At 42.9% G+C, this 14,118-nt stretch overlaps 1 protein-coding gene across 1 annotated transcript in view; it reads left to right on the top strand.

Annotated features, from left to right (window-relative positions):
- LOC138852328 (uncharacterized) overlaps positions 1–14,118 on the top strand; it is a 565,480-nt gene that overhangs the window by 450,637 nt on the left and 100,725 nt on the right. The window contains exon 7 of the mRNA XM_070082110.1: positions 14–165. Within this exon, the coding sequence (XP_069938211.1) occupies positions 14–156 (143 nt within the window). The 3' untranslated portion in view covers positions 157–165. The remainder of the gene's footprint in view (positions 1–13; positions 166–14,118) is intronic.

Below are 14,118 nucleotides of genomic sequence, written 5' to 3'. Positions count from 1 at the left end.
CTTTGTTACGCAGCTGGTGAGGAGTCAGCGGCAGCGGTACAGAGCAGGATGGCAGTGTTGAGAGCAGGTGTTGGGGTGGTATGGGCGTGTGTTGGCTTGGTGTGGATCACCACAGTTTTGGCTGCCTCTCTCATGTCGGCATCCCCACCCACCTGAGGATCCCAGGTAAGTCACTAATAGCTAAAATATGTTTTGTCTTGTATTTGGTTTTAAATCTTATTGTGACGACGATTGTTTGGATGATGGTGGTGGTGGTGACTATGGTACTACTGATGGTGGTAGTGGTGACTATGGTACTACTGATGGTGGTGGTGACTTTGGTAGTACTTATGGTGGCGGTGATTATGGTCGTATTGATGGTGGTGGTGACTATGGTAGCATTGATGGAGGTGGTGACAATGGTAATACTCATGGTGGTGGTGACTATCGTAGAATTGATGGTGGTGGTGATTATGATAGTGCTGATGGTGGTGGTCATAATGGTACCTCTGATGGTGGTGGTGACTATTGTAGTACTGATGGTGCTTGTGACAATGGTAGTACTGATGATGGTGATGACAGTGGTAGTACTGATGATGGTTGTGACAATGGCAGTTCTGATGGTGGTGGTGGTGACTATCGTAGAATTGATGGTGGTGGCGATTATGGTAGTACTGATGGAGGTGGTGACTATGGTAAAACTAATATGGAGGTGACCATTGTAGTACTGATGGTGATGGCAATGGTTGTGCTGATGGTGATGGCAATGGTAGTACTGATGGTGGTGGTGACAATGGTACTACTGATGGTGGTGGTGACTATGGTCGTACTGATGGTGGTCGTGACTAAGGTAGTAATGATGGTAGTGGTGACTATAATGGTGGTGGTGACTAGGGTAGTACTGATAATGGTGGTGACTATGGCAGTAATTATGGTGGTGGTGACAATGGTATTACTGATGGTGGTGGTGACTATGGCAGTAATGATGGTGGTGATGGCTATGGTATTAATGATGGTAGTGGTGACTATGGTAGTACCGATGGCAGTGGTGACTGTGGTAGTACTGATGGTAGTATTGATGGCGGTGGTGACTATGGTAGTACTGATGGTAGTGGTGACTATGGTAGTATTGATGGCGGTGGTGACTATGGTAGTAATGATGGTGGTGGTGACTATGGTAATACCGATGGTAATGGTGACTGTGGTAGTAATGATGGTGGTGGTGGCTATGGAAGTACTGATGGTTATGAGGACTGTGGTAATAATGATGGTGGTGGTGATGATAATTAGATTAACACTGGTGGTAATGGTTTTGTTGGTAGCAATAGTGGTGACGACTAGGATGGTGATGTTTTAATACTAGTGTTGACTAGTAGTAGTTTTTTTCTCTGGCTTGTGGAAGAGACTAGCCCAGCCACTTCCACAAGGTTCTCCCAGAACACGATGTTATATATTTTTTTCCATGGTCTCATCCTCCTGCTCCATTACCTCTCCTGCATTGATCATTTATCTTCTTTTTTTTCTTGTATCCTTGAACTACTACTGTTATTGCCACTACTATTACTTCTACTAGTACCACTTTTACTACTACTACTACTACTACTACCAATAGTTGTAGTGCCTCGCTAAGACTCCACTCTCTGACTCTTGTGTCACTCCCACTGCTCCCTTCTTATTACCACCGTTGCCACTGTTTCACTACTTAGTACTACTATTACTATTGCTACTAATTCTACGTCTGCTACCACTACTGCTAGTATTACTATCACTACAACCACTACCTCTACCACTACTTCTGCCTCTATAGTACTACCTCCCCGTGCCTCTTTTGTAAATATACTGGCTCTCTTCCGTTTGCACTTGTGTGGCAAGTTAATGATCCAGGTCGGACCAAAAGGTCGTCACAAGTTTCTCTCTACTATGTGGGAATTATTTGTTTATTGTTCTTGACAACACAGGAGCACTGCGCCAGGCTTACTGGCCCATGCTAGGCAGGCATAACTCACACAAACCTTCATCTTCTCATGAACTTGTTCGTCCTACTTTTGGACTTACTAACTCTTGAACTCGTTCCACTTATTTACACTTCTAGTACCAACTCAGTCTTTACCTACAGCCTTCTAAATCTATTTTTTCCAGCTTCAACCCATTGCTGCGAGACTTGTCATGGTTAGATATTTTCAGCACAATGTTTATATATCTAAATTTATTCCAGTCTTCTATTTGTACACTTCAGTCATATCAACCCTAATTCTACGTCACTCCAAGAGGTGGAAATTCAGTGCACTCAGTTAATCCTTGTAGGAAAGAATTCTGATGGATGGGATTATCATTGTCATCTATTTCTGTATGTTTTCCATTGCATTTATGTTCATTATGTAATATGGAGACCAGAACTGTACAGCATAATCTAAATGAGGTCTGAGGCCTTTCATGAGAATTCTTATTATTTAAATGTCTTGCTATGAAACCAAGAATTCTTTTCGCTTCATTGCAGACACTAATGCTGAACTGTAGTTACTGTTTTAGACTACCGGAACTCCTTGGCTTTATTCGCATTCAGAATGTGATTCTTTTCTTAAGATTTTAGCCTTATATTTGTCGAACTGTATCTGCCTTGTATCCGACTACTGCATCAAACTATCCAGAGATCCTTGTAGCATTCTATTAGTATCATCGGCAAACTTTCTTTATTAGTTCGCAGTTCATTCCTTAAACTACGTCGTTTATGTATATTGTGAACAATAAAGGGCCCAATATTGATCCTTACGGAACACCACTTGTGACACGCCCCTAGTATCGTCCAGCATGAAAACAAAGAAAATAAGGTGTACCAGAGCTCGGTTGCTGGTCCACTCAGCTCACACACTGAGGTCACTGGTTTGCTCGCCGGTACGGGTGGAAACATTAAGGCATGTTTCTTTGAGACACCTGCTCTCCCTGTTCACCTAGCAGTAAATAGGTACCTGGTCACTTCCTGGACACAAAATCAACCTAAAATGCTCTGCATATCGTATGTCACTGAAGTCAGCTATGGTCTGTATACGTTGTACCATATACCTGTAGAAATGAAGATTATTATTATTATTATTGTTATTATTATTATTGTTATTATTATTATTATTATTATTATTATTAGTAGTAGTAGTAGTAGTAGTAGTCGTGGTAGTAGTAGTAGCATTAGTGATAATAGTAGAAGTCGTAGTAATAGAAGTAGTCGTAATAGTTGTAGTAGAAATAATAGCAGTAGTATTAATAGTAGTAGTAGTATTATTATTAGTAGTAGTAATAGTAGTAGTAGTAGTAGTAGTAAATGATTTGTTTTTTGTCAGTGACAGCAAGATGACTCTCCCTAATGATACTGCTATTGGGTTGGGCTATGATTCCCTTGCTGCTCTAATTTGATAATTTGTTTTTCTTATACATATCCCTTCCCGGAATCCTCTCTCTTATTGAATACACGAGTTTCTTAAATATTCCTCTCTTCTTTGACTTGACTATCAGTGTCTCTCTCGATCTAAGTAAAGTTTTAATATTTAGCCAGGGAAGTTTGTACAACGCTTTGAAAAATGATACATGACAATACCTCCGCCTTCCTACTCCACAAGACCATCCACTGGCAGGCTACACAGGTCTACTCTGCCGAGATAATCTCTTAGCAACATAAAATAGGCTGCAAGGAAATCAGGAACCTTGACATTATTATCGTTATTAAAGTAATTCCGAGATATGTTGAAACTGAGTGATGTGTGATCACTCGCTCCATGTTCATCATTAAGTTACGTTTATTAATTAGATATTCCTTGTTTGCAAGAATCAAGTCAAGCAAGTTATTTTCTTTAGTTAGCTTTGTCATGAACTTTTGTAAAAAGCAGTCTTGGCCCGTATCTACAAAGATACTAGATTCAAGATTTTCTGGTAAAAGTTCCAATCAACCTGATTAATGTTAAAATCTCCTATTAAAACAACATTTCAGTCTTTCATCCGATAGAAGTTACCATGTTTCCTATGTAAATCATACCCATTATAAACTTTTCCTGAGCCTTGTGAAACTATACCCAAAGAAACTCAGTGTCCGTCGTCTTCACTTTGTATCACTTCTAATGAACAATTTGTTATCCGTGACGGGTATCACTCCGCCACCCTTCCTGTTGATTCTATCGGGGTCGAATAATATATACACTTATATGTGGCATTCAGCATGCATGTCCCTATCTTTTAAGTTGAACCAGGTCTTTGTTTTTGTAATAATATATATGCTTAATGCACATGGAATTAATCTTTCCTTTTCTGCCTTATTTCTAGTGCTCCTAACTATTAATACAGTGAGTATTAAGGAAGATAATCACTCGCCTCTCTCCACTATTTCTCTTTGTTTATAAATTCCTATAACTTCATTTGAAACTATGTGAAGAAATATCATATTACTTAAACGTTTTCCTGCGGAGTCCTGGACATTTTTGTTTCTTCCTTCCCTAGTGCTGCAGTTCATTAGTTTTCCACACACATATACATACTTGGAGCTTCTGTCAGTTTAATGGTTCCTTCGACTACCTCTGCTGACCTAGCTGAAGTTACCACCCCTGTCCCTAAGAACTGCACTCCATTCTTTGCATACATACTATGTTTGTTGTACAAATTACCTCAGTTGTCAATAAAAGGGATTGCAAATTATTTGTAATCACTTTTTTGGTTGGACCAGCGGATTGTTGCAGCAGGAACCAAGCCCACGGTACTTCAGGTACCACGGTACTTCATGTACCACGGTACTTCAGGTACCACGGTACTTCAGGTACCACGGTACTTCAGGTACCACGGTACTTCAGGTACCACGGTACTTCAGGTACCACGGTACTTCAGGTACCACGGTACTTCAGGTATCCGGTTGGGCGATATTTTTGAGGGTTGCTTGTCCATAGGTGGGTAGATGGGTGGGTAGGCATGCAGTGTGCATGGACGGGTAGACATTTCTGGCGGATGTATCGTTCTTTATTCAATAACTGAGTGTCAACTTTTTTAACATTCAGTCATTGGGTATCAATGAAGAGTATAAATTTTTACTCATCTACCACATAAAATTTATTTGGCTAAGTAGTCAGGCAAAGTCCCGTCGATCCTCCTTACCACTTATTCTTATACATTACAATCTCTTAGTTAATATATCATAATCTTTCTCTATTCGTGTTTGGAATAATAATAGTTTTTATTCAACAAGGTAAGAAAAGTGATACATTTACGTCCTTCCTAACAATAAATACAAGTAAGAGAGAGTGGGAGTTTCATTGAACAAGGTAATAAAAACTGGTAAGTTATAAAAATCTTCGAGATAAGCTATTGAGGAAAATTAAGGGAGAAATCAGAGTGGTGTTGCACAGGGGTCAGTATTGGGCCCTTTGTTGTTCACAATTTATAAATGACACTGATGAGGGAATAAATAGTGATATAAGCTAGTTTACTGATGACACCACAATTGGTCGCCTAATTCATTCTAATGAGGACATTAGAACACTCCAGGAAGATATGAATAGACTGATGCAGTGGTCGGAGAAGTAGCAGATGCAGTTTAATATAGACAAAAGTAATGTTCTAAACATTGGACAAAAAAATAACCATGCCACATATAAACTATATAATTTAGATCTTAATATTACTTTTTGCACAAAGAATTTGGGAGTTCTGGTTAGCAGTAATCTAAAACTAAAACAACAGCGCACAAGTGTTCACAATAAATCGAACAGAATCCTTGGCTTCATATCATTGTTCTTCGACTATATACATCCTTGGTTAGACCTCATTTAGATTATGCTGCTCAGTTCTGGTCACCGTATTACAGAATGGATATAAATGCTCTGGAAAACGTACAGAGGAGGATGACAAAGTTGATCCCATGTATCAGAAATCTTTCCTATGAGGATAGACTGAGGACCCTGAATCTGCACTCACTAGAAAGACGTAGAATTAGGGGAGATGTGATTGACGTGTATATTTAGAAAACAGGATTAAATAAAGGGACTATAAATAGCGTGCTAAAATTATCTAACCTAGACAGGACTCGCAGCAATGGTTTTAAATTGGAAAAATTCAGATTCAGAAAGGATATAGGAAAGCACTGGTTTGGTAATAGAGTTGTGGATGAGTGGAACAAACTCCCGAGTACCGTCATAGAAGCTAAGGCGTTGTGTCGACTTAAAAATAGGTTGAATAAATACATGAGTGGGTGTGGGTTGGACCTGACTATCTTGTGCTGATAGGTCTGATGCCGCGCTCCTTCCTTAAGTTGATGTGACCTGACCTGACCTGATTAGGTGGGTTATTGGTTTAAGCCGTGAGGTGACTTAGACGAGCCTAGCATGGGCCAGTAGGCCTGCCGCGGTGTTCCTTCTTTCTTATATTCTTATGGTAAGAAAAGTGGAAGTCTTAGATAGACTCTGGAAGAAAGTACTTTTAACTTTTCATGATACTCAAGCTCGGTAAATATTATTTACAAAACATGTTATAACAATCTTCTCGAACAAAATAATCGCAAATATTTGCGGCTTATTTGTGTGTTGTTCCAGTCACGTTCTCTGCATTACGTAATATTACAAAATATAACAAGACATAAGTAATCACGTGCAAATTCCTTTTATCGCAAAAATCTTTGTTTTGAATTCTTGAGTTAAGCAAAACAAAATTTTGCATTGATTTTATTTGTTTAATAAAAATACTGGGTTACTCTGGCTTATTAACCCTCATAATAAAAGATACTAAATTGTCTTTATCGTAAAATTATCTTAAATCTTTATTTACATTCTCTGTTATTTCTTGTAGTTTTAAGGATTTCTCTCATAGATCGTATTTTTAAGCATCTCGCTATTTCTTCTTTTTGACACCTTCCCCCAACTCTACTTTCTTCTCTATCTTCACTTTCTCTCCCACACGTTCCACAACCTTCCTCTCTTCCTCACACCTTCCCCAGAACCTTCCAGGATTCTCACCATGATAATCCCAGATCACTGATAATGAACCTTCCTGGTTGATGGTTCACCTGCCAACATGTGTACACTGACTACTGGTGTGTGTGCCATTCCTCACACCTCTTAAATTCACTTTATGAGAAGCCTGTTCTGTTAATTTTAGTTCTCAGTCACTCCCCTGTCCAACTATTCTTTTGATCTTTCTCAACTCCCATTTTTAGAATATCCATCTTAAAATCTTAGACTACTGCAGTAAAAAAAAAACATTGCTTCGTTATTCATATTTAAAACGAACAAAATGTTTAACTGTTAATATTAAACGAACAAATTAGTGTGTTAACATACGTTAAACTTACAATATTAGTGTCAGTCACACTTTCCAGATGTTCTGAAATTTCTAAGGTTATAATTTCCTCTCTAAACTTTTAGATACATAACGTTACTTAGAAACTGTCGTCCAGATCTCGTCTTCACACATTACTGAATTAACATCAAGGAATCTATTCTTCTTTAATTGATAAACATTATTTTAGAGATTCTTTCCGCCTCCCTTCGTTCACCACCGTCACCACGTCAACAACCATACCACCATCACCACGTCAACAACCATACCACCATCACCACGTCAACAACCATACCACCAGCACCACGTCAACAACCATACCACCATCACCACGTCAACAACCATACCACCATCACCACGTCAACAACCATACCACCATCACCACGTCAACAACCATACCACCATCACCACGTCAACAACCATACCACCAGCACCACGTCAACAACCATACCACCATCACCACGTCAACAACCATACCACCATCACCACGTCAACAACCATACCACCATCACCACGTCAACAACCATACCACCATCACCACGTCAACAACCATACCACCAGCACCACGTCAACAACCATACCACCATCACCACGTCAACAACCATACCACCATCACCACGTCAACAAACATACCACCATCACCACGTCAACAATCATACCACCATCACCACGTCAACAACCATACCACCATCACCACGTCAACAACCTTACCACCATCACCACGTCAACAACCATACCACCATTACCACGTCAACAACCATACCACCACCACGTCAACAACCATACCACCATCACCACGTCAACAACCATACCACCATCACCACGTCAACAACCATACCACCATCACCACGTCAACAACCATACCACCATCACCACGTCAACAACCATACCACCATCACCACGTCAACAACCATACCACCATCACCACGTCAACAACCATACCACCAGCACCACGTCAACAACCATACCACCATCACCACGTCAACAACCATACCACCATCACCACGTCAACAACCATACCACCATCACCACGTCAACAATCATACCACCATCACCACGTCAACAACCATACCACCATCACCACGTCAACAACCATACCACCATCACCACGTCAACAACCATACCACCATCACCACGTCAACAATCATACCACCATCACCACGTCAACAACCATACCACCAGCACCACGTCAACAACCATACCACCAGCACCAAGTCAGCAACCATACCACCATCACCACGTCAACAACCATACCACCATCACCACGTCAACAACCATACCGCCATCACCACGTCAACAACCATACCACCATCACCACGTCTACAACCATACCACCATCACCACACCAACAACCATACCACCATCACCACGTCTGCAACCATACCACCATCACCACGTCTACAACCATACCACCATCACCACGTCTACAACCATACCACCATCACCACGTCAGCAACCATACCACCATCACCACGTCTACAACCATACCACCATCACCACGTCAGCAACCATACCACCATCACCACGTCTACAACCATACAACCATCACCACATCAACAACCATACCACCATCACCACATCAACAACCATACCACCATCACCACGTCTACAACCATACCACCATCACCACGTCAACAACCATACCACCATCACCACATCAACAACCATACCACCATCACCACATCAACAACCATACCACCATCACCACGTCAACAGCCATACCACCATCACCACGTCAACAATCATACCACCATCACCACGTCAACAACCATACCACAATCACCACGTCTACAACCATACCACCATCACCACGTTAACAACTATACAACCATCACCACATCAACAACAATACCACCATCACCACGTCTACAACCATATCACCATCACCACGTCAACAGCTATACCACCATCACCACTTCAGCAACCATGCCACCATCACCACGTCAACAACCATACCACCATCACCACGTTAACAACTATACAACCATCACCACATCAACAGCCATACCACCATCACCACGTCTACAACCGTACCACCATCCCCACTTCAACAACCCTACAACCATCACCAAGTCAACAACCATATCACCATCACCACGTCAGCAACCATGCAACCATCACCACGTCAACAACCATAACACCATCACCACTTCGAAAACCATACCACCATCTCCACGTCAAAAACCATACCACCATCACCACGTCTACAACCATACCACAATCACCACGGAAACAACCCTTCCATCTTCACTATGTCTACAACCATACTATAATCATCACGTAAACAACTATACCACCATCACAACGTCAACAACCATACCACCATCACCACGTCAACAATCATAACACCATCACCACGTAAACAACCATACCACATTCACCACGCAAACAACCATACCACCATCACACGTCAAGAACCATAACACCATCACAACGTCAACAACCATACCACCATCACCACGTCAACAATCATAACACCATCACCACGAAAACAACCATACCACATCCACCACGTAAACAACCATACCACATCCACCACGTAAACAACCATACCACCATCACCTATGCCCTAAATGGAACATGCTGGGAGGATATCTTAAATTACATGGACCCTAACCAATGCCTCGAAAAGATCACCTTCCTGGTAGCTGAAGTATGTTCAAGGTATATTCCTATAAGACAGAAGAAAAGAAGAAGTAAACTGGAGAGAGAGAAACGCTCCTTCTACAGGAGAAGACGAAGAATCATTGAGCTCCTCAAGAATGCCAGATTATCTGATACACGGAAGGAAGTGCTCTAGTGGCCTGGTGGTTAACGCTCTCGCTTCACAGGGTGAGGGCCTGGGTTCGATTCCCAGCCAGAGTAGAAACATTGGACGTGTTTCTTTCCACCTGTTGTCTATGTTCCCCATCAGTAAAATGGGTACCTGGGTGTTAGTCGACTGGTGTGGGTCGCATCCTGGGACACTGACCTAAGGAGGCCTGGTCACAGACCGGGCCGCGGGGGCGTTGACCCCCGGAACTCTCTCCAGATAAACTCCAGATAAACCAGGGAAGTGGAAAATATTGAGCCGAAGTTAAAGGACTCATACAGGATCCAGGAGAAATGAACGAGATACTGAAATTGCAGTATGACTCAGTGTTCAGCCAGACACTAACCAGTTTAAAGATAGACAATCCAAAAAATTTTTCATGAATGAACCTCAAAACCATACCAATGTAGGCCAGATTTATGACATAACCCTAACTGCACTAGACTTTGAGAAAGCCATCAACGACACGCCCATGCACTCCGCCCCAGGCCCAGACTCGTGGAACTCGGTGTTCTTTAAAAACTGCAAGAAACCCCTCTCAAGGGCCCTAAGTATGCTATGGAGAAGGAGCTTAGACACAGGCGAGATTCCAGTCACTAAAAACATAAAGGTGGCAGCAAAGCAGTAGCTAAGAACTATAGACCAATAGCTTTAACGTCCCACATCATAAAAATCTTTGAAAGAGTTCTAAGAAGCAGGATAGCAAACCACCTGTACTCCCAAAAATTGCACAACCCAGGGCAACATGGTTTCAGAGCAGGTCGCTACTGCATTTCGCAACTGCTAGACCACTATGATATGGTCCTAGATGCACTGGAAAACAAACAGAATGCAGATGTAGTATACACAAACTTTGCAAAAGCCTTTGACAAGTGCGACAATGGTGTAGTAGCACACAAAATGCGTGCTAAAGGGATAACCGGCAAAGTAGGCAGATGGATCTTCAACTTTCTAACCAACCACACACAAAGAGTAGTGGTAAACGGAGTTAAATCAGATGCTGCCATAGTGAAGAGCTCTGTCCCACAAGGCACAGTACTCGCACCTATCCTGTTCCTTATTCTCATATCAGACATAGACAGAGATGTAAACCACAGCACTGTATCATCTTTTGCAGACGATACTAGGATCTGCATGAGAGTGTCATCCATTGAGGACACGGCAAAGCTCCAAGAAGATATAAACCAAGTTTTCCAGTGGGCAACAGAGAACAATATGATGTTCAATGAAGACAAATTCCAACTACTCCGTTATAGACAACTGGAGGAAATAATAACTAGGACTGAGTATACTACAAACTCCAATCAAACAATAGAGTGGAAAAATAATGTGAAGGACCTGGGTGTTGTTATGTCCGAAGACCTCACCTTCAAGGACCACAACAATGCCACTATCACATCTGCTAGGAAACTGATAGGAACATTCAAGACAAGAGATGCTAAGCCACTGATGATCCTTTTTAAATCACTTATTCTCTCTAGGCTGGAATACTGCTGTACATTAACATCCCCATTCAAGGCAGGTGAAATTGCAGAACTAGAGAATGTACAGAGAACCTTTACTGCACGTATAAATTCCATCAAACACCTTAACTACTGGGAGCGCCTTGAAGCACTTGGCTTGTGCTCACTAGAGCGCAGGCGAGAGTTATATAATCTACACCTGAAAGATTTTGGTGGGACTGGTCCTTAATATGAACACAGCAGTCTCTCCATACGAAAGCAAAAGACTTGGCAGGCGATGCAACATACCCCCGGTGAAAAGTAGGGGCGTCACTGGTACACTAAGAGAAAACGCAATAAGTGTCCGGGGCCCAAGACTGTTCAACAGCCTCCCACCAGCAATAAGGGGCATTACGGGAAGACCCCTGGTTGTCTTCAAGAAGGAGCTGGGCAGATATCTAAAGACGTTGCCGGATCAGCCGGGCTGTGGTTCTCACGTTGGATTGCGTGCGGCCAACAGTAACAGCCTCGTTGATCAGGCCCTAATCCACCGGGAGGCCTGGTCGTGGACCAAGGCGCGGGGGCGTTGATCCAGGGAATACCCTCCAGGTAGACCATCACCACGTCAATAACCATGCCACCATCACCACGTCTGCAACCATACCACCATCACCACGTCAACAACCATACCACCATCACCACGTCTACAACCATACCACCATCACCACGTCAACAACCATGCCACCATCACCACGTCTACAACCATACCATCATCACCACGTCAACAACCATACCACCATCACCACGTCAACAACCATACCACCATCACCACGTCAACAACCATACCACCATCACCACGTCAACAACCGTACCACCATCACCACGTCAACAACCATACCACCATCACCACGTCAACAACCATACCACCATCACCACGTCAACAACAATACCACCATCACCACATCAACAACCATACCACCATCACCACGTCAACAACCATACCACCATCACCACTTCAACAACCATACCACCATCACCACGTCAACAACCATACCACCATCACCACGTCAACAACCATACCACCATCACCACGTCAACAACCATACCACCATCACCACATCGACAACTATACCACCATCACTACGTCAACAACCATACCACCATCACCACGTCAACAACCATACCACCATCACCACGTCAACAACCATACCACCATCACCACGTCAACAACCATACCACCATCACCACGTCAACAACCATACCACCATCACCACGTCAACAACTATACCACCATCACCACGTCAACAACCATACCACCATCACCACGTCAACAACCATACCACCATCACCACGTCAACAGCCATACCACCATCACCACGTCAACAGCCATACCACCATCACGTTTACAACCATACCACAATCACCACGTCAACAACCATACCACCATCACCACGTCAACAACCATACCACCATCACCACGTCAACAACCATACCACCATCACCACGTCAACAACTATACCACCATCACCACGTCAACAACTATACCACCATCACCACATTAACAACCATACCACCATCACCACGTCAACAATCTTAACACCATCAGCACGTCAACAACCATACCACCATCACCACGTCTATAACCATACCACAATCACCACGTAAACAACCATACAATCATCACCACGTCAACAAAAATACCACCATTACCGCGTCAACAATACCACCATCATTACGTCAGCAACCATACCACCATCTCCAAGTCAACACCTATACTACTATCACCACGTCAACAACCATACCACCATCACCACCTCAACAACTATACGCCAACCACCACGTCAACAACCACACTACCATCACCACCCCAGAAATCATACCACCATCACCACATCAACAGCCTTACCACCATCACCACTTCAGTAACTATACCACCATCACGACGTCAACAACCATACCACCATCACGACGTCAACAACCATACCACCATCACCACGTTAACAACCATACTCCCATCACCACGCCAACAACCATAACACCATAACCACGTCAGCAACCATACCGCTCTCACCAGGTCATCAACTACATCACAACCACCACGTAAACAACCAATCAACCATCACTACCTCAAAAATCATACCACCATCACCACGTTAACAACCATACTACCATCACCACGCCAACAACCATAATATCATCACCACGTCAACAATTATATCGCCCTCACCAGGTCATCAACCATACCATCATCACGACGTCAACAACCATACCACCATCACCTCCTCAACAACCATACCACCTCCACCACCACATCAACAACCATACCACCATTACCATCCATAGCAACAGCACTACGTCAACAGTAATGTAACCGGCACGTCGTCAACAACCATTTCATCATCACCACGTCTGCAACCATAACATCTTCACCACGTCAACAACCATACCACCATCACCACGTGTACAACTATACTACCATCACCACGTCAACAACCATGCCACCATCACGACGCCAACAACCATACCGTGATCACCACGTCAATAGCCATACCATCACCTCAACAACCATACCACCATCAGCACTTC

The sequence above is a fragment of the Cherax quadricarinatus genome, chromosome 7, assembly GCF_038502225.1.
Source record: "Cherax quadricarinatus isolate ZL_2023a chromosome 7, ASM3850222v1, whole genome shotgun sequence".
Taxonomy (NCBI): domain Eukaryota; kingdom Metazoa; phylum Arthropoda; class Malacostraca; order Decapoda; family Parastacidae; genus Cherax; species Cherax quadricarinatus.
This window is presented reverse-complemented; position numbering and strand designations above follow the sequence as displayed.